The 26,449-nt window shown below is 37.9% G+C and overlaps 1 protein-coding gene across 7 annotated transcripts in view; it reads left to right on the top strand.

Annotated features, from left to right (window-relative positions):
* GPD2 (glycerol-3-phosphate dehydrogenase 2) overlaps positions 1-26,449 on the top strand; it is a 183,579-nt gene that overhangs the window by 95,968 nt on the left and 61,162 nt on the right. For 5 of the 7 annotated variants that reach the window (XM_075609355.1, XM_075609356.1, XM_075609354.1 and 2 more), the window contains exons 10-17: positions 4,253-4,387; positions 4,693-4,868; positions 7,199-7,330; positions 8,316-8,474; positions 10,905-11,017; positions 12,310-12,388; positions 16,427-16,525; positions 20,734-20,855. In XM_075609355.1, coding sequence (XP_075465470.1) covers positions 4,253-4,387; positions 4,693-4,868; positions 7,199-7,330; positions 8,316-8,474; positions 10,905-11,017; positions 12,310-12,388; positions 16,427-16,525; positions 20,734-20,855 — 1,015 coding nt within the window. Of the gene's footprint in view, positions 1-4,252; positions 4,388-4,692; positions 4,869-7,198; positions 7,331-8,315; positions 8,475-10,904; positions 11,018-12,309; positions 12,389-16,426; positions 16,526-20,733; positions 23,505-26,449 lie in introns of those variants that run through there. The other 2 variants (XM_075609359.1, XM_075609358.1) reach the window with 2 other exon arrangements.

Raw genomic sequence — 26,449 nt, 5'->3', positions numbered from 1 at the left:
TTGAATGCAGAGTGCATAAGATATTGACCCATGTTGATGAAGAGGGGCTCTTCCATAAGACCCTTTTTGGTGTTTTATCTGTTACAGCCCACTTGAATGGGCTTAGAAGTATCTTCTGGCACTGGAATGTATCTTATAGAATAGCACAACTTAGTAAATATTGGTCAAAATGTCCGTTAGCCCTTTCTCCATTTTAAATTGTGACTAGAACTTGGTTCTAGTGAGTCATTCGACTCAACTTTTTAAAGCCCAGCTACTTAATCCATGTTTGTATATGAGCTTGCTTATTTTCTGCTCTACTGAGGGCAGATTAGGAGAATGGCCAAACATGATTGACTTTGGGATAGGTAAATGCTTGTGTGTGTTGTATGTTTTATCTTGAATGCCTCGGGATCTACCACTGGAAGGTTTTCCTTGCATCAGTACATACACGTAAGTGTTACAGTATACGTAGCAGATATCGCATGACCAGGGAGGTTCCAGGCGGTTCCCCTCTTCCCCCCGCCTTGTACCCACATGTAACGTACAAATAAAGACAGGAAACGGGAACTGGAGGTAAAATGGCCGCGGCTATTTATTTATACAGAAAACCTAAAGGGGTAAATGCACTCCCTGCCAGAGTGCTCCTTTGACAGGAGGGGGAGGGGACGGTCAGCCGGCCCTCGAACCGCTGACCTCGTGTCCCCTACGCGAGCGGGCTCTCGAGGTCATGGATAACTGACCTTGCCCACTCGTACTCCCCCCGGGCTCAAACGGCCCAGCTCCCAGTCTGGCAAGAAAAAGCACCTACCCCCCAAGAGCTGCCGCGACAAAGGCAAAACTGGACAATGACCCCTCCTGCTCGGAACCTCATCCTTTCACTCAGCACAGCATCAGCTGTTTGTGTTGTAATGGAACAAAGAACCATTAACAAGGCATACAATGCATATGTCCACATTCCTGGGAATATCCTGCCCTGCTCAACCTTCTGCTGCCGTTCATTACATGATTGCAATCACTACTTAAGGGGATGGGTGGGCGGGAAATCGTCTGGCGGGCAGCAAAAGAGGATGTGCTGCCCGCCAGCTGGCCTTAAGTAGGCCTTCTGGAAACTCCTCCCCTGTGCTGGGGAGGGAGGTGTGGGGGCGGGCCAGCGAGGGGAAGGCCAGACCCCCCTGGTCATGAAGCCCCCCCGCCTATGGCTAGGGAGGCCGCTTCCTTCATCTACGGTCTAGAGTAGTTAAATTCATGTGGATGAAGAGGAGTTGTTGCACAGGCTCCTTTTGTCTATTACACAAAGTACATGGTTTATAAATGTTTGCGAACAAGTGGGATGCAGATGTTCCCTTTTGCATCTTCACTGAATCTTATGCCCATTGAAGTGGATAAAAACACAAACTTTAAAAAAAATAAATACATGTTTTTCAATAGCTGTATTTAGTTCTACTTTACAGGGGATATTTCCATATTTTGATGTGCTTTTGCATATACATTTTACATGAAAAGCATTATGGGGCTAAAATTAGGGTGATTGCATAATAATAGTGCAAGTCCGTTCTGGGCAAGCTACAAAATTGGGTCAAAAGTATACAACTACTTTTTGAGCTCTTTGCATTACAGTGATGCTAATCCGCAATCTAGAAAGCAGCAGTCTGTCCTCTTAGAATGGAACTGCTCATCAACATTCTTCTTTTATAAATTATGTATAGTATATGTTTACAGAGGCCAGAACAAAATAGAAAGTGAATGTCAGAAAAGAAAAGTAGCCACCACCAAAATATGGAGAGACTACTTGTTTGTTGACTCCAAAAATTGCATTTTCATTATGAATGGAGTATAACAGAAACTCTAAACACATCTCTTCTATATTCATAGAAGGTTAGTGGGGGAGTTTTAAAATCCTTTTATATAGGGTGGTATATGTGTGTGTTTATAAATATTCAAAAAGGTCTAGATTTTCTATTCATTATTCTATTATGTATTCAAACAGGGCACAGTGGTTGGCTATAGAACATAGTATTGTGTGAAGCATAATTTTAGCTTAGTGTTCACAAAAACTATTTTTATTTCTCTGCTTAAGGATCCCCACCTAGTCACATGCTGTTTTTCACTTATGCAATTAGCTATGTTTATAGATTGCCTGTTATTGAATGAACAACTGTGCTAGCCATATCAACTCGCTGCAGACCTGCCTTTCCCCTGCCAGAAACGGTGCCAAGGTTATCGACTTACACAGGCTTGGATATGTTCCAGCTGTTTAATTAAAGTGTCTCATAAGCAGCGCTTCCTGGTTCCATTAGTTTATAAATGTAATATGCTATTTTATTTCTGTGATTAGCACTTCATTTAGTCCAGTTTAACAGGCTGGCAGAATATCATCTTTTCTCAACTCCTCTCATGAGTTATCGTGCGGGCATATTTCACATTTCTAACAAAGTAGTATATTCAACATCATCATCTTTGCAAAATATGCTTAGGAAACATCACTGCAGGTAGAGGATTTATACAGTCCTTTAATGATTTAGTATGCGGCAAGTTAATAGTAATGAGTAGGATTGATGTCTTGCTCAACCTGGAAATGTGTGTTGAGTAGTCTACAGCGTCCAACTCCATAATAACCAGTTCAGCTTGATATAAGCGAATCAATATAAACTCCTTGTATTTAAAGTAGGTGCAAGAAATTGTAATTTACGCTGTGCAATTGTGGTGGTCTGTTTTTTTAATAGTCTCTAAAATGTACTGGAATATGTACAACTTAATTCAACCATCTTACTTTCTCTAACATAGTAACAGAAGAACATATTTGTTAACATGCACACCCAATGTATCTCTTTGGTGCGTTTAAAGTTCACTGGTTAAAATGGCGTTGCCAAAACCCTTTTTATATTTGTATTGTACAGTAGCTTGACATCCAGAATAGAAAACAATCTTTTTAACTAATGATGTGCCAACTGCTTGATAGTAGCAGTAAGAGTCATACCTTGCTAATTTTAATCAGTAATGACAGAGATACCAGGGACCCCTCTCATCCTGAACTTCTATTTGCCTCGAGAAAAGTTCACAATATCAGGGATTTTACTATCTGAAGAGACAAGTTTCATCCCTAATTTGTTTCTGTGACACGAAAAAAAAATATCAAATGCACCTTTAGGCTATACAACTATATACCCATGTACTTTAATCACATATTTATTTATTACATAGGTTTCATACAGTGGCGAATGACAGATATTAATTATTTTGTATACATGGCCAGAATAATATGAAGGTGATGGTAGCATCAAACCTATTCAAATCAAGTTTTTGACTAACATCATCAATAACCCCTCTAGCAATCTCCAGTGAAAGGAGATGGTCTGATTGCCATGCAAGCTGGGATAATTGGGACCTCGGAATACAATTAGGCCACTTGCAATGTTAACCACCTATTTTATAGGGTTGGTTGAAGATAGAAGACAGTTGAAAGCTAAAGGTTGAAGGTTAAGAGATTGCTGCTCTCTGGATGTTTCCATTAACATAGCTATGCTCCCTCAAATTGTTCACTGTTGTATAGGACTTTTTGACTTAAACATGCAAAGATATCATTACATATACTGTATGTATTTTGCCTACTTTCTCACACACATATATATATATATATATATATATATATATATATATATTTTTTTTTTTACAACTTTTGTTTTTTAAACTTTTTAACCCCATTTTGGATATTACGATCTAGATTGGGATAGTTTTTTCTCAGGTCAAATGCGAGCATATTTAAAGAAATCTAGATATTCAGCTATACAAGCTATGTGGAATCACATGTTCTTGTACTGTATAGAGATATGTCTAGGTGTTTTATATAAATGTGCCCAATACCAGCTTTCCTGTTCATGCTTTCTGCCCTTCGTTCGTCTTCCTCGTTGTTCCCCAATATGTTTTTGATAGGTCCCGGATGTAGATCTGGGATGGGTGTATTCCCGAAGTCCCTAGACGAACTCTAGTACTGAGTTTTCTTGGTGATTAGCACATTGGAAAAAGTTTTAAATAAATACTTGTATACGTGAATATTGGTGTACCAGACAATATAATGAAAAGCACCGTTCAAGAAAATATATTAAATCTGATATTGAACTTTTGAAAATTGGGCTTTAATTTTTTTGTAAAAATATAATCAACCCATTTGTTTTAACCATTGATTTCCTTTTGAATCTCATTTCCACATTTGTATTTACACACGTAGTTCAGCCAAACTGTGTAGTACCATGTCTCTTTTTTTCAATAACAGTTCGAAGAGGAGATGTTCTTGCGGCTTGGAGTGGCATTCGTCCATTGGTTACAAATCCGAACTCTCGAGATACCCAATCAATATCTCGCAATCACGTTGTTGATGTTGGTGAAAGTGGTCTTGTCACAATAGCAGGTAACATAATCTTCTGTTAAATATGGATTTTCTGCAAGTGTTATTTCCTCATCATTTTCCTTTCTGGGGAAAACCATATCTCTCTCTTGAAATCAGTTGTTTTTTGTGTTCTGCGGGTGTATTTAATCATGCTATAGATGGCATCGGGAAGTAATGTTTAGTTTTTGTCTTTCAACATTATTTGCCATGTCAAGCTATTTTCACGTGCTGGAAAATATTTTTGTGGATTTGAGTTAAGTAGTGGGAAAATAAAAGCAATCTTGGAGTACCATACATATATAATATACTGTGTTTTTTTTGGTTAGGTGGAAAATGGACCACATACCGTGCAATGGCAGAGGACACTTTGGATGCAGCAATAAAAGCGCATGGACTGAACGCAGGCCTGTGTAGGACAGTAGGACTCTTCCTTGAGGGGGGTAAGGATTGGAGTCCCACCCTTTACATACGTCTCGTTCAAGATTATGGACTTGAGAGTGAGGTAGTTAACATCTCAGTTTTTACAAATGTAAATGTATGTTTGGTATTCTATCCTTGGATACGTATGTTTGTCCATATAAATAGACAATTGAGTAGTTGTATTGTAATATATATATATACAGTGGTTGACAAATCACCAAAAAATCTACTCGCCACACAAAAAAATCTACTCGCCACCTAGTACCAAACGTGTGCTGCTTGGGCCAATATTTACTCGCCCGGGGGTTAAATCCACTCGCCCGGGGCGAGCAAATGTATAGGTTTGTCGAACACTGTATATATATATATATTTTTTTTTAAAGTTATATTTTTATTATTTTTCACACACAACTGGGGAGTCAACCCAGGCATATACTCCTCTCACGGAATGCCAGTAAACCATTTTCTTCATGTGGGAGGCTATATAATATTTTGGAATATTTGGAACAGCCATACCACCTCCTTCCTTGGCATCCAACATAATTGACCTCTAGCTATCCTCGGTTGTTTGTGTTTCCAGATAAACTGCATAATACAATTCTGGATTTATTTTATATTAGAAGGTGAAAATAGTACAAGAGTCTAGGGAGAATGTTCATCTTAACTGCGGTTATACGCCCTATCCAGGATATACAATGGGAACTCCAGACTTGCAAATCTTTTTTAATTTTGGAGAATAGGTCAGGGTAATTGTATTCTAATATTTTAATAAAAATACCACTTCTGAGCACATTCACATGCCTCAGATAGGTCTGCAACCCTGCCTTTCCCCTTTATCTCTTAGCATACAATGCTTCCACTGCAGCATGCTTTCAAAGCTTTTCTCTCTACTAAGGGGGTCATACTATATACACCAAAGCAGCTGTTTTCATTGTTAACTTGAATGGGGGCTTTTGATTGAAAATGGCCCGTATGGCCAGTGAAGACTAGTGTTTATATAATTGCCCCCTAAATCAATGACCATGTCATGGTTGATACAACAACACAATGTTTGACAAAAAGGTGTGTTGTGTAAAGGGAATTTTCTACTCTTACTGACCAGAACAGTGTGCTAAAATGGCAATATAGTTGTAATAAATGTAATAGCACTTATTTGCCTCGTTAGTATATTATTTTGAGTAGCAAAAAAGGGGGGTACCTCCGATGCGCACTCTCATCCAGTTGGAATAGAAAAAACAAAAGACACAAATAGTGTAATACTGTTTGTGAATAAAATATAAGTAAAAAATATGATAATTAGACTCACATTTTAAGAGAGTAATGCAGGCCTTATGGTTGTTTTGAAGTAACCAGCTTATAAGATGTAATGCGTTGACTCTTGGAAGGCAGGATACTCCAGGCAGGGGAAAGGAGAGGACACAGGTATGATGAAATAAACTTTATTTAGAACAATAAATAAAAATTAGCGAACACTTACAATTAAGCAAGCTAGCGTGGTCTGTGGATGGGTCAGTCCAGGAGAACTCCTATTCTCAGTGCACCACTGTGATGGCCATACACATGGAGGCATTTGGTATAGGGGTATAAAATGTCCAGGTTGATCCTTCTGTTCCTTTGGTCCAGCAAGCAGTTGCTTAGTCTTAGTAGTGTGGCCCAACGCGTTTAGTCACATCTGACTTCATCAAGGGGCTTTGGACATTTTATACCCCTGTACCAAGTGCCTCCATGTGTATGGAGTGTAATGTAAACAGTATTACACTATTTGTGTCTTCATTTGTTTTTTCTATTCCAACTGGATGGGAGTGCACATTGGAGGTACCCCCATTTTTTGTTACGATAACCGTGGATTTGGATCGAACCCACAACCTCTGCAGCACCCATCACAGGACTATTTATTCACCATTGGAACATTCAATACTAAGTATACTCTGTGTTCATATACAGTATCTTTGCGCTCGTTTTCTTGTGCTTATATAATTTTGAGTCTCAGAATTGAATTGCAAAAGTGTAAAATGAAATTATGGTTTGAAAAAACAAAGGTTGCGTCCAAATCGGTTTATAGAAGTGAGCATTTTTTTTTTTGTGATTTTCATGACAGTCCCAGCTCTGTGACATCTCATTCTAACAATATATTCTTTAAATGTGATCACAGTAGCAAAAAGTAGTTGACGCATCATTAGTCACAGCTACATTGATACATGCATAGTAGTATAAGTGCTGGCCTAAGCATTCACAACACAAGTAGTTTCCTCCCACACAATCAAGATTTAATACCCTCTTCAGTCTATTTGATAAAAGCTTTGGGAAACTGACATAAGTAGCTTGCTTTTTTTTCCCTGCTGTGCTCCAAGAAGCAGAATTAGAAAATGTTGAAGTGTGAAATGCTCACTGAATGGTGATGTTCTCCTGCAGGTTGCTCAGCATCTTGCATCTACATATGGTGACAAGGCTTTTGAGGTAGCAAAATTAGCAAAAGTTACTGGAAAGAGGTGGCCAATTGTTGGAAAACGCCTAGTTTCTGAGTTTCCGTACATTGAAGCAGAGGTTTGTATGACTTTATAAACTATTATTTTTTTTTTTTTTATTCCAACAAAATCATGGGTTGTACCTTGTTTATTATTACAAGTCTCATTGCCATGTTGACATTCAAGTTAAATGCATTCTTATGGCCATCTGCACTTGAAGTACATTACATGCTTAACTGTTGGAAGAACAGCAACTATTGCAATGCACAGCCTCCTGCGCTAAACTGTCGGCTATAACATTATCAAGTCGTTTTGTAAAATGGACCATACCCACCTAAAAAAGAAAAACACATGTTACATGTAAAGTATTTAAGATGCCTCTGTCAGGAAATGGATCTAATTGTATTTCTTGGATGATCAACATTCATGTTTTTAGTGATTTTCTTGTTAATGTTTTATGGTGTTAATAAGGAAAAGTGAGAGTGTGCATTTACAGGTACATTTCCTCCCCTCTGTTAACTCATACAGACCGGGATTAACGAAACCGGGTTGCAGGGGTATTGCACCCAGATCTGGTGTTAAATGCAATTGACTTTAATGGCAGTTGACCCTGGATTCGGATGCCATATCTCGCATCAGAGGTTGATAAATCCCGGTGATAGCGTCCGTGATTACAGAAACGGGATCTTGGGGAGGAATGTTAGTTTAGTTTTAACAAAAGTGCCCGTGTTGTTGTTCCTTCTTTTTTTTGGTTAAAATTGGAATCCCTTTAATTAATAAATGAAGATTGCAATGTTCACTAAAAGTATTCCTTAATCTTCTAGTTCCACGAAAACTATGGAACAGATTCAGTAAAGTCCGCAAAGGAACAGATGGATGTTGGCTGCCATTGACGTGGATGGGAGTTAATGGCGCTGGGGGGGGGGGGGGGGCGGGTGCGTAACAAGACCTTAATAAATAAACCCCTTTGGTCTTAATTTTTTTTTAACGGATCGTTTCACCACGTTTAGGGAATGTAATATGTACTAAAAAAAAACCACTTAAAACTTATTTTAATATTTCAGGTCAGATATGCAATGAACGAATATGCCTGCACTGCGGTTGATGTAATTTCACGACGTACTCGTCTGGCTTTTCTGAACGTTCAAGCAGCTGAAGAAGCCCTACCACGCATTATAGATATTATGGGGAAAAAATTAAACTGGAATGAACAGCAGAAAAAGGTATGGGAAATCTCTAGCTACCCAGTGTCAGAAGTTCGGACCTAGTTTTCTGAACAAATATTGGGAAAATGCATAATTTGAACATTCTGCCCTACTAGGGAAAATCTTTTACAATTGCAATACTACGAAAGAAGATACCTATGTGTAACACACAATCTAATATTTGTAACATTTGCCTTGTAAAGCTACAAGTGTTTATTGATGTATGTTTTCCTGATGGCTTATTCTGCACAGGACAACAAATACCCAGTAAAATGCAATACACACAGTTAACTCGTACATCACATGGGAAGAACTTGTAGAACTGATAGAGAATATTTTATGTGGCTGAGCGCTTTAACTGTATCGTTGCAATATATATTTTAATTGGCGATGGCAAGTAGGGAAGTTCTCTGATTATCTGGCCATTGAATATGTTCTAAAAGCAAGCTCATTATCCATCCGGCATCCTTAATAACATCACTCCTTAGTGGATACATCATGCTAAAATCACTTAGTAGATACTGTTCACGTTTATTCTGTTTTATGCAAATAAAATTGTCCATTCCACCAAACTTAAAACCACATTAATGTACTAGGAAATGGGTTATATGGTACTCTTTACTCAATTGTATATGTTATTTAGAATATTGAGGACACCATACTCCAACTAGTATTCTTAGGCCCATTTCTAATTAAATTGTGTCTACAAAGGGATTTTGGAATTATGAGACTAGGCCGTAAGGGTTTTGATGTTAATGCTGGCCCAGTGATACTAGGAATACTGCAGGGAGGACAAGTGGCTTTAGACCCCAAGTAATGAATCCTTCTGCTTCGAGCATTGCAATCTGTCAGAATGAATCTCCAGATTAGGAATCGCATTATTTAATTTAACTAAGCCTGATGATAAATGAGGTAAAAATAAAACAGCAACAAGTAAATAAAAAGCATTATAATTGAAGCATCAGGTTTTTTTTTTTTTTTTTTTTTTTTTTTTGGGGCTATTGAGTAGATATAATTACCTGTTGAGCCATTAATGGCTGACAAGATTCCCACAGAAGGTAGTACTGAGTAGTGTCATGACCTTTTGCTAATGGATCAAGATGGGAAGCATTTTATGCGATATATCTTGATTCTGCATACCTCGAATGACTGAGGCACCAGTGGTTTAAGGAGATATGAACTTAAGAATGTTGGCCAATTAAAAGAAGAATAAAATAAGAGAGAACATTTACACTAAAGTCCACGAACAGGAATGTTAGCACCAGATTAATCTAATTGGTATTATATCTGCATTGTGCATTGTGCCCTTATCACTTTCCATTTCTCATGCAAGAAACTGATCAGCGTCTTGATGATGTGGACATTTTTCTCACTGCTCAACGGTGGATACCAGTTTTTAAGTTGTGTATTAGTAAATTATATTTTTTAATTGCTTTGTGGGATATGCTTCTCTTTCTCCTCGCTCCGTACATACTGTGCAATATGTAATATTGCTTATATGTTGTGCTCGAATGTCGTAAACTGGGTAATAAAAATATGGTTGGGTATTGTATATAATAACGCTATATTCTATATTTGGACCATCTCTTTCCACTATAAAAAAAAAATGAAAAATCTGCATCACACATACACGTATCCATTTCCATGCATATGGAGAAAAGTGTCCTTTCATTTGAAGAAATAGAATTTAATTATGATTTTGATGAGTTTGTCATACAATGTCTATTAACTGGCAAATCATTCCCAGTACTAGGGATTTTGATTTAGTGTTTAGAAAAGAAAGAAAGGTGTTTCAGCAGCTGCAGTGATCATTCGTAGACATTGATTCGTTTGGGTGCTCTAAGGGGTTAAACATGTGTAATTGTTATGACTATTGCTTCTCCCCTTCTCTCCCCCCCCCCTTTAACACTTTCAGCTCTGGTCCTTGAAATTCTCAAGGGACCAGATCAGTAAGTGTTAGTCTTAATATTGTTGGTGCTACGCAGATGGCAAAAAAACATTTGGAATCCCTCAGCTCACATGGAATGTTATTCTTTGTTTTAGAGGATGTTATTCCACTATGGGAAGATTAGCATGTCCATCAGCCATGGGCAGAAAGGGGCAGCATTTACAGATGGATGGGATTATATTCCAAAACAGAACAGTTTAAGTGTCTGACAGTCATGGGTCACAGGGAAGCCCAATGTATTTAGATCTATTGGGGATTTAGTCTTTTTCTGGTCTGAACATGGTGATAATGGATCTCCTTTTATTCATCAGTAGGACTGTTATCGGTGGAAACAAACAAAACTATTGGAGTTAATTTAAAGTATGAACCTTAATACCAAGTTGACCACACAGAGTTTAAAAGGTCACTTGTCTTTGCCACTTAGTACATATGAAATGTAAAGTTAAAAAGTTAATGTACTTTTTGTCATGCAAATGCTGTTTGTTTTTCTTTTTTTTTAGACCGAATTAGAAACTGCTAAGACATTCCTGTATTATGAAATGGGCTACAAGGCTCGATCTGAGCAACTAACAGACCGATCGGAAATTAATCTGTCGCCTGCCGACGTGGACAGGTACTGGAAACCTGCATAGATGCATTTCATAGCACTACTAACTAGTTGTATTAGTTACATCTAACTAGAGCAGGGGTGGCCAACTCCAGTCCTCAAGGGCCATCAACAGGTCAGATTTTATGGATGTCCGTGCTTCAGCATAGGTGGCTCAGTTGAAGACGTTAAGTTCGACTTGGGTCTATTACAGGGGTGGCCAACTCCAATCTTCAAGGGCCACCAACATGCCAGGTATTGGGGAAATTCGTGCTTCAACACTGGTGGTTGTCATTGACTGCCACTGATTGAGCCACCTGTGCTGAACAGGGATATCCTTAAAACCTGACCTGTTTGGTGGCTTGTGAAGACTTGGGTTGGCCACCCCTTGTCTATTAGATATGAGGTAGCATCCATCGAATCCACTAACAGACTGTTATGATGCTAAAATGAAAACTTGATGGAGAAGGGAGGCAGAAATGGATAAATCATTATATGTGCATATTTAAACTCTGGCCATTTCTAAATCACAAATATGAGGAAAGTACTTTATAATTATTTTACATGACATTGTGTACATTCAATTTTGTACAGAGACTGGCACAGATAAGTAGACAAGTAGGAGTTACCTGTACTGTTGAAGGATATTCCTGAAACCCCTTTAAGCTGCATGCCACCTCAAATATCTGCGCAAAGGGATATATCAAAGTAATAAAAACTGCTGCAAAATACAAAGTACATCCAGGGCACACATTAGAACCAATGTACAAGTTGAAATGTTTTACAGTCACAACCCATGTGTTCGTGCTATAGGTCCCTGTGTTACCTTAGAATGATGAAATAAATGGACACCAGCTGAAATGTTGATGTAATAAATATTTACTGCAGAGTGCTGCCAATTCATTTCTACTGTGACTTATGGGTTCATAGCTCTGTATACAAATGTCCTCGATATTTAATAATAAAATGCAGTGTATGTGAATTCTGCAATACCATATGCTACAGTGATATTCTTAACAGTAGCAAGTAAAGGTATATTTTATTTTGATTAGAACACAATGAATAATCTTACCTGTTCTGTAGATCACTCTATGCACATTTGTGCCAAATTAAGATACCATAATACGCAATGACTCGTTAACTGCCATGTACTAAAACTCTCTGCCATTATGTTGGGCACTGTTTGAGTTATAAATACAGATACAAATAGGTAGATAAAATCTATTTGTTTTTCTAAGTCTATTTGAGTCTTTATTTATTTATGGATTTCAGAATTATTTCTGTTCTTCTCTCCCCCCACAAAATAAACCAACTTCTAGGTATAAGAAGAGATTTCACAAGTTTGACAAGGAAAAGAAAGGCTTTGTTACCATACTGGATGTTCAACGTGTGCTGGAGGTAACCATTTTCTTTAGCCTAATGATTTATTTTCAGAACTTGATTATGCTACATTTATTTATAGAATTAACAAAACTTTATTAATGTTAGTTTTGATTAAAAAAGAAATAACCACAGAGTGGATGAATAAAATAGTCCCTTATTGAGTGAGAAGTCACAATACTTGCTATAGATGGGTCTGATTGCCCATAGGGTAGACACAAATGATACTGGTAGCTATAATGGATTCATAAGACTATTCCTGAATGGAGGGAAAGCAGTGATACTGCATGGTCTATTAAGTGAATTAAAATACATCTTTAATAGGTATGCTCTTAAAATATATCAATAAACAATGATAACATAAAATAATTGTAATGATGCAATAATAAAGTGCTGTAATATACACAGTGAGTAATTAGTTGAGATAATAAAAACTAGTGAGATACTCTTGCAATGTCCCACTTGCAATGGGGTCTCGCTTGATCTGTGCTGTTTGTTCAGCAATTTGTCTATACGTGCCTGATAGCAAGCGCCTTTTCCCTTCCCAGCAGCTGATATGACTCGATGTATGGAGGGGACAATCCGTGTGGTGGGATTTTGAGCATTTAGGCTCTGCTATTCAATATCAAACGAATGGTCCGCTAATAGGTCATAGTTCTACCTATGATCTAGAAGTATTCACTGCCAATTCAGTAGACACTATATTTTGTATGCGACCAGGCTATAGAGACCTGATATCTGTATAAGCTCTCCGTAGGAGAGAGTGCTCATTATAGCTACTGTATATTTTGGGTGAACTTAGGCTAAGGCCCCGCTGCCTCAGACCACGCGCCCACACTGCAGACAGGCGGCGCGTGGAGAGGCACTTGCCCGCTATCTGCGGTCTGTAGAGAGCTGGAGCGGGGGGGGGGGGGTGGTCAAAACGGGTTGGGTGGGAGCGGCAATGACGTCGGGGGGCCATCACACTGTGTGCCAGGGGTTCCCTCCCCGCTCCCCCACCTCTAAAGTGAACAGGAGTGGGCTCTTGTGTTGGTTATTACATTGGGTTAAGGAGGAACAGGCAGAGCAACTTCACTAACTGACTCTCTGATAACGAGTATCGAAGTTTGATCGTCATTAACTGGTATTCAAGTATATGGGCGTTAATCCCAATCATGCTCCAATATCAGTCATCTGGGCTTTGCAAATCTCCCCCACACTTTGTCTCCGCAGTTGAACTATCCACTTTGTGACCCCCCAGGCTTTGTGGCCAAGCCTAATGTCCCCCACTCCCTGAAGCCTCCCTGCTCCCCGAAGCCTCCCCTCCTCCTCTCCTCCGTGCATCTGCTGACACTGCAGACACAGACTATGAGGAGAGAGTCTGTGGGAGGGAGCAGGGGGGCTCCTGTGGTGCTGCAGCTGCTTTCCCCGCCTCCCCTCCTCCTCTCCTCATTGGCTCACAGCCACACCACGTGACGCGTCGCCGCTTGGGATTACAATTCTCTTGCATCCCCTGGCGGCTGACGCGTCACAGCGTGTAGTGAGCCGTGCAGGGAGGAGGTACTGGGACCGGCTCGGGAGGACACCATCAGATGGTGAGTAGCGCGCACGCGGCCGTGCAAGCCGCCTGACGTAGCGGGACCAAAGTAACAGCGCAGATCAACGAGCTGATATTGCATACACATTGAAAGTGGGGCTGCTGTTCCTAGGAAGGACTATCTTACTTATTTTTATTATCCCACCTATGTAATTACTCACTGTATATATTATAGCACTTTATTATTGCATCATTACAATTATTGTATGATATCATTGTTTATTGATTTATTTTAAGAGGATACCTATTAAAGTTGTATTTTAATTCACTCATCATACCATGCAGTATCACTCCTTTACTTCCATTCAGGAATAGTCTTTTGAATCTATTATAGCTACCAGCAGCATTCGTGTCCACCCTATGGGCAATCAGACCCATCTATAGCTATATCTATAGCAATTATTGTGACATCTCAGAAGTTGTGCATTCAATAAGGGACTCTTTTCTTCATCTCCTCTGTGGATATTTATTTTTGTTCCCAAACCTTCCCTTAGATGCTCCTACAGAACCACATTAATATTTATTTTTAATGCTAAGCAGTGGGATTCTTTGTTTATTATAGTGTGTCAAGTTGAAAAAACATATTAATGACATTTCTAACCCCGCGCTTATAGTCCCGGCGATGGTGACGCGATGTAGGGACTATAAGTGTATTGAATCCGTCGTATGCGCTTATAGTTGGAGCGACGCGATGGAGGGAAGGCTTGGTCGCGATCGCTGGAAGTCAATGAAAATTGATTTTTCAGCGACCGCAGCGTGATGTCAGCGGCCACGTGAGCGGTTCAGCCAATGAAGGCGAACCGCTCACGGCCACGGCCCCACGGTCGCCATCTCTTGTCTAACACTAGAAGCAAAAATCGCTGCTGCCAGGGTGACAGATGACGTCACGTCGTCGAATCGCCATAGCAAGGACTAGAAGCGTGGCCTAAGGCTGATTAGATCTACTCCACTTAAGACATTACGGATTCTTTTCATTCTAAAAAAAAATAAAGACAATATTGATCTATTATAGAAAACATAGAACACAAAGACTTGGCCTTTCAATGTAAGAGCTGTTCTCTATTCACCTATGCAGAATGTAGCATACAGGCATTCATTTTGTACTCACTCTTTCAGAGAGCTACAGTGTGAAGTTGGCATCAGTATTAGTGGAATTAAGACTGATCTGACCTCTGACCTGACAGACCGTAGCATTGCTCATATTAGCTCTGGCTAATCCACTTCTGCTGTAGTTGCAGCCTGAAAAACCTATATAATAATGCAAGGCAAAAAATAGCTGCTAGAAGGAAAGGAAGGAAACTTTACTGGATCACCTCCTCCTCCTGCATAGAAACCTGTTGATATGTGCTTACTGTAACCGCAATATAACTCTTATTATAACTCTGATAACTTCAAATCCCATGGGAGCACAAATAACTAGAAATCTGTATCTTATCTCTTTAATTTCATTGATGGTTTTGGTGTCGTAAAAATATCATAGAATTGATGGCATTAATTCTAGCAATCTATTACATTGGAAGTGGTTGATGTGTTTTTGAAGTGAAACTTCTTTGCTGGAGCCTACATGGTTTTCATGGGAAAAAATGCATTGCCTTGTAATGAAAACCCATAACAAAAGTGATGTAAAGGCTGCTTATGAGTGCGCGTCCGTCGCGCATGCGCAGAAGAGGAGCTTGCAAGACCACGATGCATGCGCTCTCCCCTCACTAACGAGCGTCGGCATCTGCGTATGGCCGCGGGCCTCTGAAAATGCACACCATGCCTGCGGCCCGCTGCGCATGCCCGCCACTGACCCATGAGAGGAGCCGGGAACTCCGGGCAGGGAGAGAGCCGCGTCCCTCGAGATTCCGGTGCTGACACTGACAGACAGAGACACAGTGACAGTGGCAGGGACACACACACACATGCACAGACAGTGACACACACACTGACATTGACATACACACACACACTGACAGTGACACACACTGGTGCACATGCACGCAGTCGCATGCACACACTCTCACACACACATGTACGCAGTCGCCCATACTCAAACACAGATGCACGCAGTCACACACACTCACACACATGCATGCAGTCACACACTCTCACACACACATGCACACCGTCACACTCACGCAGTCACACACACTCACCCACACACACTCACCCACACGCAGTTACACACACACACAGTCACACACACTCGCACACACACACACGCAGTCACACACTCTCACACACACACACGTAGTCACACACACACTCATGCATGCAGAGACACAGTTAGTATAAATGTGTTTTTATTTTTAATTAAAAACTTCGCAATCACAAATACAATTTGTGTGACAAAAGACAAAGAAGTTTCACTTAAAATGTGCGTGCTCGGCACACACACCCTTTTTTTTAAATTGCTTGTGCTTCTGTATTTTTTAATTTTTACCGTGTAAAATCTTGTAATGTGGTTTTAAAAGCATTGTTTGGTTTCATTTTATCAGAATATTAATGTTCAAATGGATTCCAATAATCTTCACGAAATCCTTAATGAAGTTGATTTGAATAAGAATGGACAAGTTGAGCTGAATGAGTTTTTACAGGTTGGTGTTCCTACTTGTTTGAGAAAAGTATCAAATGAAAGCTGATCTTGCTTGGTAGAAACTGTCGATTTACGTACGATTACAAGTCACCAACACACAAGTAATTAAATGAGTTTGCAACACGCTCGAAGCTTAAACCCTAGAGTGCCCTTCTCATGTACCTGGCATACCAGGAGGCCGATTAGTGAACTGTACCAGATACATAATGGCAAAAATGCTAGTTTTCTAGGGGATGATTGCACAGTGAGCCCAATCTAAACAGAAATGGAGCCCCCTCTCCTACCATTTGCATCAGCCAGGGGACCATCATGTGAACTGCGAACGTGGGCGGTCCAGTGGTACCCTGCTTCTGCCACTGGACCTGCGGCAGCGAAAAAGTTAAGAAAAGAACCGTCTGTGGATCACTGTAAAGGAGCACAATCGGTTACATGCAATTTACATTTGCTAGATATTTCTTATTTTCTTTAGATTTTGTCACTAGATAAATATATTGAAGATATTTTACTTGGGCAGTATTTATCGTCATGCTATAAAACAGAAAGATTAATGTACAGGCAGTGAATGACTTAACGCTTGATAGGACCATAGTTGGTATAAAATCTAAATGAATAACATCACTCTTCTTGTAAGAAATAATGGAAGCTGAAAAGTCCTGAGTCCTTTCAATTACTTTATCGAGATATCGGTTAAATAATTAATTGACGTTACGGGGCATAATATTCTGACATGTAGCATAATAAACATACAAAGGTTAAAGATTCAAATAGTTAGAGGTACATATGTAGCAAGACTTGCTGTCCCCAGCGATGCGGCCGAACAAGCAAAAGTCAGCGGAGCTGGCTGTGTTCCACGATGGATCTGCTGGGGGCCCGTGCTTCAGTATTGGACCCCTGCAGCGTTCATCGCATGACCACGATATTGTCATACTACATCTATATACACTGCCCTGGCTCTTTTTTTTTGTCTCCACTCTTTTCTTTTTAAATACAACAAATTTATTTTAAATACAGATCTGTGTTTCCTTGATTTGCAGGGTTTATTTTTCTCCAGCTCCCCAAGTTTTATTTTCGTTAAGTCTTTCTTCCGTGGGCAGGTATTTCAGACGTCTGCCAGCTCCTTCCTGAGCCGTGGCAATGATGAATGCCGAACATGAGATAAATTAATGCTAGGGATTTTGGTCAATGTCAGCCCTTTCTTCACTGTGTCAAGTTAAACAAACAAGATCAAGGCAAAGGGAATGGTAATTGTCTCTCTCGAGATGAGCTGCAGATAAGAGCATTGTTGAATCTAAATGCAGAAGATTTTCGGCAGTTGTGTGTAGCATCACAAAAAGAATGATTATTTCTTAATACATTTATCATCCGTTCAATCAGATTAAATGCATATTCTATTAACCATTGACAACAATGAATTGTCCCTTTGAAATTATGCTGGAAACATTTTTATTCCCTATTTGACTGGAAGGCCATACACATGATTGGTTGTATATAGAATTGCTTTAATATCTTCCGGGGAAAAGTTAGCTGTCATTTAGAGCCTGGTGTGGATATTGTAATTGTGAAGAAGATAAAGTAGACGGTAATTATTTCCATGATTTTATTTTAGGCCACAGGGAATCTGTATTGAGCTGGAAATTTCAGATTACAAAAATACTAGTGTAGTCCTAAAAGTCAACACCATTTAAGACTTCGCTAATTTCCCCAATAAAAATTGATGCTTGGTTTCAGGCACCATTTGTGGCTGGTGAGGCTGTGTATCCATTGGTTTTCTAAGCACATACAAATTGTCATTCCACTTACAAAACACGCAACATTAGTTGAAAGGATAGTCAACTTTCTCTTTGAAGATAACACGTGTCATCTTAATATCCATGGAGACGCAAAGACATTCATCTTCTCTGCTATATTAACCATTTTCCTGCAAGTAGGGCCAGCAACAATTTGCAGGGATTCAAATGAAACACAGAAGATGCATATAGCCACCGACGCGCTTTATTTATTTTATTATCTAACTTTCTATACATTAATGCTGTTTGTGTTGGTTAAACAGTATAAGACGCGAGACACATTTAATTAGGATAATCAACAACTTCGGTTCAGATAGGTTCACAGAATTAATTTGTTCCGATTATCCGAAGATGATGATATGGGCAATCTCATCAGCATAATTGCAGTGTCACCACCTCCTTCTCATATATATTTATATATATAAAAAAAAACGTTTCCCTTCAGATTAAGAAAAACGTAAAATGATGCATATATTATATAGAAATACCAGTGTTAGTTCAGTAGCGATAATGCGAGTAAATGAGTACGTCAGAATTGGGTGATACCTTTTTTTTGTTGTTCGAGGTGATACCTTTTCTTATTTTTTAAGACCTGAGACTTTCATATACAAATGTATGTGCAACCAGTGGTTATTGGGTAAAAGACATGGACCTATGACAAGCTTCTATTTTGTGTAACATTTAGATTTTTCTATTTGAATAACCTGAATAATCTTTATGTATTGTTGTATTACCTCTGTCCTCTAAAGAATTGACTTTTTGGTTCTTAGAAATTACAAACATTAGATAGCTTTCACTGTAACAACATGAAAATGATATCGGAACCTTAAAAATATGGAATTCTTCAGGACCAATATACTGTAGTTTGTATTAACCTCCTATTGAGGGGTCCATGTTTAAATGCATATGAAGTAAAAGGTGACCCTGTGTACTCCTTTGCATGTCATTTCCCAGAATCCCTGGCTGCAGTGGAAGCACTGTATGCTAAGAGATGATGGTGAAAAGCAGGGTTGCAGACCTGTCTGAGACGGGAATGTGCTCTCAAGTGATATTTTTATCGGCTATTAATCTGGTAAAAAAAAAAAAACAACCTTATGTTTTCAGTTTTATGCTTTAAAAGTAATAATTTGTGGCACTCAAATAGTTTTGCACTTTAAATGTGCAATTATCCTTAAACAAGTCTTGTCGTTTGTAGGGTAGATTTAAATTTTATACAAGCTTTCTATTTTAAACCTCTTGCTGTGAAGATAAACATTTGATATTTGATTGCGAGAAAAGTATCATGGGACTTCATAAAGGTCATAGATTAGTTATTTAGGTACAACACTGCCCGTAGCTGTCATTAAGTAAACAAGCTAGTTCAACCTCTAATAAATTGCCATTTTTATAGGTCCATTTTCGTTTTAAATGTGCTACTGGTTTATTGCAGTAAATTGTATATTGTGAAACAATTGGGTGTTTTAAATGACAAGTTTTCTGGATATGCTGGAGTTTTAAAAAAAACTTTTTTTTCATAAGTGATTAGTAAAGAAAATGTTTCAGTAGATCTGATTGTACAAACGGAGGCTAGAAAAATCACTGTAAAGCGTAAGAAATTAACATGCATGAAAGATGATTATACAGGCATACCCGGGTTTAAGGACACTACTTTAAGTACACTCGCGAGTAAGAACATATCGCCCAATAGGCAAACGTCAGCTCGCGCATGCGCCTGTCAGCACGTCCTGAACAGCAATACCGGCTCCCTACCTGTACCGAAGTTGTGCGCAAGCGGGGAGTCTACAGAGCCTGTTACAAATGTGTTATTTACATCAGTTATACACGTATTTGACGATTGCAGTATAGTACATGCATCGATAAGTGGGGAAAAGGTAGTGCTTCACTTTAACTTCATTTTCGCTTTACATACATGCTCCGGTCCCATTGCGTAAGTTAAAGCGGGGTATGCCTGTACATTCTTAGATTTCGACATTTGCGAACCATGAAAAGGAATGATCCTTTTGGTCAAAGAGGAGGCACTGGTTCAAACATGCAATTCATCCTCTCATTCATATCCCATGGTTTTGGAATATGAACTGCTAGAAAGATAAACATTTAGTTACTTATTTCTATGATGCATTACCTTATTGTATGCCGCATTAAAACTGAGCTACACTATGACACTTATTCTATATGCACTGAAGCAGTATCCCCGAGCTGGAGAAGATTTGAATCCCGAGGATTTGACTGCATCTAAGGACTTCTCCGTCACGGGGAAAGCAGCTTCACAGCATATTGAATAGGGGACTTATACATACTGACAAATCGTGAAAATAACATCAATGCTTTATTCCATGATTTTTTTTGTTTTACAATCCAGGTGTGATTTTATATGGACTGCTGCATTAAAAATAACAATCATATTTTTTTTTATTTTTTTAAGCTTATGAGTGCTATTCAGAAGGGTTTTGTGTCGAGCAGCCGGCTGGCAATTTTAATGAAAAACGCGGAGGAGAACCTAGATCAAAGAGACCCAATTCCAGTGGATCGCAGTGGTGGTGGAGTGTGAGTCTAACTGAAAAACAAAAAGTACTAACCAGTGGATGTTCGTTGCTGCTTCTCTATGTTGGAAGACATTCCAAAGCTTCTTTTTTCTGTATATTCTGCAAATTGGGCATCCAGTGGGAATCTGAATATTTAGATTTTTCTTAGTGAACATTTTTTTTTTTTTTTCAATAGCCTTTATACATGTTTTTTTGCTGTCTTAAATGCATTGAGACCTCCAAGACCCTTATTCAATATGCAGTGAAGCCGCCTCCATGTGCTGGAGAAGTATTTAACTCTGTTCAATTTGAAGGGGACTACGGTTCTCTCCAGTATGGGGAACGGTCTTCACAGCATATAGAATAAGGGCCCAAATACAATTTATTTTGCAAATTCTGCTTTGTGCATCTTCTGTAAATTTGGTTCATGTGAAACTGCACACCTGTTTATATACAGCAAATAGTCTATTTATGTTCTTAATTAAGTTAAAAGGGGTATGTCGAAATGCATCAGTTAGGAGGAATATGTTCTCAATAACATCACACCTCTCTGAACTACTGTTCTTATTTTATGGTAACCAATAATTGGAGAGACAGGAGTTAACACCTTCATTCCTGACCCCTCCAGCACTCGGATAACACAAGTTGTTTTAAGTTAACTGTAAATAGCATGTTATTTCTATATTTCCAGATTTGTCAACTGGATTAATATAGTTTCCAACGTTTTTTTTTTCCTTCCAATTTCACATTGTCCAAAAATGGTTAGTATAAAAAAAATCTGCTTCTAATACGGTTATTGGGAAAACAAGCATGACATTTTTAATATCTATGGACAAAATAGTTGAATGTGAATAGTTGAATGTATAATGTTATTTTTGCTGGCTGCTGTTAGGTGAACTTCCACGATGAAGAATACACTGACCCATAAGATGTCTTCCTGTGCCGGACAGTGTCTTATAACATAGCACTGTTAGTAAATATCCGTTTTGATATATATTATACATATATACATACACATACATATATACATATATGTATATATACATATAATATACAGATACATATAATATATTTAATTTTGGAAAGAACACTCTATAAAACATTTTGAAACCATTAAATGTTTTATTTTATTTTTAATATAGTAGGTCCAATATTACATAACTATCAGAGCTGGCATTAGTATTTGGGTTAATATGAGTATTCTAATTGGCAATGCAAAACAAATGTTAACATACTAGTTGGTTAAATATTGGGTGCTATTGTTTCAATTGAAATTTTTTTTTTAATTTCAAATCAGCGGAACTAAAACTCGGGATGTAGAATAAAATGCAGAACAAGAATTCTACTTCCATCTCTATCTAAACCCATCTCCTTTCTCGGCCTACGCACATTTTGTTCATAATTAAATTAAATTCTGTATAATTGAGTAAGAATTTAGGACACTGCAGCGTCTTAAAGGTGCAATTCTATATTGTAGTATATACTGTAGTGGTATGTGTATTGTAGTATATATGGTATTGTACTATACTGTATAGTGGTGTGTGTATATATATATATATATATATATATATATATATATATATATATATGTATAATATTTCTCTTATATACACATATAGTCCAAGTATAGTTAGTGAACTCTCTCCTATCAAAATATCAGTGATTACTGATATTGAATATGACATTGAGCGGGAGAAGACAAATAAATGTGAGAATCAAATTCTCTGCGCAAACATAGGCTAGGAATGCAAATCAACCTTCTGAACATTGTCTGTGACTGGAACTTTCCGAGCAGAAGATAGGAGAGATGACTTGGAAACACACTGCAGCCATGTCAACATTTTTACGTGAAAACTATCAGCACTTTTTAAACTAGTTTTCAAAAGTATCTATTTATTGAATCCCCACCATGGGAAGTGGCTTTTTAATACCCGGTGTACTCACTACAGCGTGCCAAATGTCAGTTATCGTATTGTGTTATGCAAGCTTTGCATCAATAAAAAGCATGCTGTATGCAGAATTTTGTGTTGTCAATTGTACTATGCTGTAGTTCTGACTGAGGTTGTGTGGTAATATTGCTAATTGGTAATAAAAGTGTTTGCTACTAAAAAGCACAGGTTAATGCCACTGGGGGGAACATGTTGATATTATATAATACTGGTTTTGTACTTTTTCAAATTATGATTGTCTTTGTACTACAGCTACTCGAGATAAATTCATTGGCTTGGTACTTACAGTAACTAAGCACTCCTGGAATTTTTTTTAGTACAAATCAATAATGAAGTGTACTTTTTAGCAACTTGTCAAGTATTTCATGCTAAGGTAATGTCTTAGGTTAACACTGCTCTGATTTCTATTTGATACCAACTCCATATGAGAACTACTGCCTGCACTGCATGTAAAGTACATGTGGCATTTGTATGCGTTGTTTTATTGTGTTCTTAATCCCTTTGCTTCTGGGGTGGTTGCACTGCCTACATTACAAACCCCACCAGCAGCTAAGAGGTTAAATACCAAAGTGTGAAAACAAGTAATTATTTTATATTCTGTCTTATTGGTGTGTTAATGCATTTATATACAGTATGAACTGTATGCATGTATAAGAGGATATATTACAAATGCCTTTTTAAATGAATAAGCATGAATCAATAAAGATGATTAAAACAGTAAATTTTCGGACACTTGCATGTTACAATATGTCTCAAAAGTAAATCCATGAACATTTGTGAAGACATTTTCTAGTGAAATAGACGTTACTTGATGTCTAGAAATGTTTTTTTGTTTTATATATTTCCACAGAGAAACATACCTGGAGTGTTTTTGTAAGACTCGTATAAGCAGACTATGACTGACTGAATCAGTCATTTAAACATTTTGATGCATTAATGTTTACCTCTTATTCTTTGCATTCTCCGAGTATAATTACATTTTTAAGTAAATATTTATGTACTAAAAAAAAAACTAGTGGTAATCGGGGTGTGAGAATACATAAAAAAAAAAAAAAGGAGTTTTAGTCCATATTCTTCCACCACTGGTTAGGACAAAATTATATAAAATTAAAAATATTATTAGGGCCCTATTCAACATTAATGGCAGTTTTGATCACTGTGTTTGGTCGGCACTGTTAGACCTTATTGAATAATGCCAGGATTCACATCTGATCCCAGAAACTCAGGCGTAATATCAATTTCACTGCTTTTATAACCAGATCCTTTACCGGTTGTAGCTTTTTAAAGCCGGGGTATTGATATTACGCCTGAGTTTCTGAGATCAGATGTGACAGTAATTTGAGGAAAGAAGCCCAGATTCCAAATCGGTAAGATGCGAAGCAAAGACGGAGGGATTGGGCGCATGCTAATTTAACACGTTAAAATGTAAATATTTGTGATTCTTGTGCATTACATCTCAAAGCAAATTTTATATCCTCTCACTGTGTGTGTACCAATCACTTCGAAAGATCCAAATTGATTTGACTAATTTACTACATAAAAACATATGTTTTGCACAGTGCACCATATTCAGGTTAATAATTTACAAACCCAATTAGTGTTGCATGCTCAAAGTCAAAATTGTATCTATGTTTTGAGGCATACAAAATAAATAACAAAAAATAAAGTATACTTGAGGACTAAATGCAACAAAAATAAAGGGGATTTGATTATTGCTAAATGTATTCTTTAATCTTTAGCCCATCTTACTTTTAAACCGGACACCAGAGTTCTGAACACAGTGGTAAGGCAGGTCTTTGACTGCAAGGGACCAGGTAGTTGGTAATTATGCTGCAGGCCATGTTCTGGAATCAAGGTGATCTTTGCTAGATGCTATTATTCAATAGAATCACCCATGTACAGTGTCTTTGCAGAGGAGAATAAACTATTGAACTAAAGTACATGCCCTTTCAGTCACAGTCCTTAATGCAAAGCTCCATTTCTGCTGGGTCACATCCAGCACTGAGTGGATCCATATGAAGAAACATTAAAAGTTGGCATTTGAGCATGAATGGATGATGATTTCACAAAGGTAACATTGTGATATGATTAGAGTTGTGTTCCAAATTCATTTACATTTCAGATATTATTGACTTCAATTGCATATAGATAAGAACCATTCACTTGTATGGAATTGTATTTCTTATAGTTGTTTACCTTAGAATACAAAACATTTTGCAGTCTTTCTAATCAAATTGGCCTACTCCTGTAATGCACATTATTGACATAATTGGACATAAATTGTAGCACTTTTATTCAAACCACTTGCACATGCACAAAGTACTTACGCCTATAATATATATTATCTCTAAGGCTGCGCTTATAGTGCCGGCGATCGCTGGAAGTCATCTCAATTTGATTTTTCCAGCAACCGCAGCCTGACGTCGCGTCGCCGTCACTATAAGCGCAGCCTAACTCTGCATGCAATGTCTTGTATATAATGTATACCCTGTTCACTTATGTAACAATGTATTTGTAACCATGTATTATTTGTCATCTTAACTCTATGCCCAGGACATACTTGAAAACGAAAGGTAATTTTCAATGCATTACTTCTTGGTAAAAGATTTTATAAATAAATGAATGCAGTCAAAAAATACAGTTGAAATTCATACAGGAGAAAGAACAAGTATTTAAAAAACAAATTAAAAAAAAAATAAGTTTTCATTCATTATAAAAACTTTACATGTATTTGAAGACGGTGGATAAGTAGTCAGATTTTTCCTGTTTATGTTTACGGAAATTATTTAATGAAGTAGTGTAAATATAATTTGATTGAACTGTTAAACATAAGCCTAAGCGAGTCAAAATGATGTTACCAGGCGCACTTTATCAAAACAAAGTATACACACAGGAATATTCCCATGTATATATGGCGCCTATTCACACTCGCAGATTTGCATTATACAATTAACTGATTTGCACCTCATTCTCATGCATACGAGGCTCTTCCTGTTTAAGTCAAGAAGCTGTAAATCTACAATTTATTGAAGTGACAGCAAAATATATTTCATTTTCCCCATGAATCATTTGCCATCCTTATTGTGGAAAAATTAGAATGATAGTACACCATGTTTTCATAAATTATTTATTTTCCTTTATTTATGCCATAGTCTGTGCGGAGAGATTGCAGATTGGTGTGATAGCAGGAGCAGGTTTTTATATGTGTACCCTGAGCCTTAGAATAAAGCAAATGTGTTTTTTTTTTTTTTGCACAGACCAAACGTAACATTAACACATATCAACCGATTTCATATAAAATAAAAATTGTACATTGTTCATTTCATCTTCTAGAACTACTTATGTATCAAATGTAGGCGGGTGGAGGTGAATCAAAATGATCTGATCACAGTTCTTTGTGTAAAGGATGTTTTGCAAAAGTAGCATATACAGATGTTCAATTAGCTCTCTATTTTAGTAGATCCAGGCAAAACTACAATGCGTTTTACATTTGTTGTAGTTCACACGCATCTAATTGGCTAATATTGATTAATGACCTTTAAATATGTTATTACACTTTTTGTAGAAAAGCTTAGTCATTCATTTTCTTCACTAAAACCCACGACCTGGGTTTTTTCCTCATCGAAATCTGTTTTTAAATAGATCAAATTCTTAATTTATCTGGTCC

This window comes from Ascaphus truei, chromosome 7, assembly GCF_040206685.1.
Source record: "Ascaphus truei isolate aAscTru1 chromosome 7, aAscTru1.hap1, whole genome shotgun sequence".
NCBI classification, from domain to species: Eukaryota; Metazoa; Chordata; class Amphibia; order Anura; family Ascaphidae; genus Ascaphus; species Ascaphus truei.
Note: the sequence above shows the minus strand (reverse complement) of the source record. Positions and strands in the feature narration are given on the sequence as shown.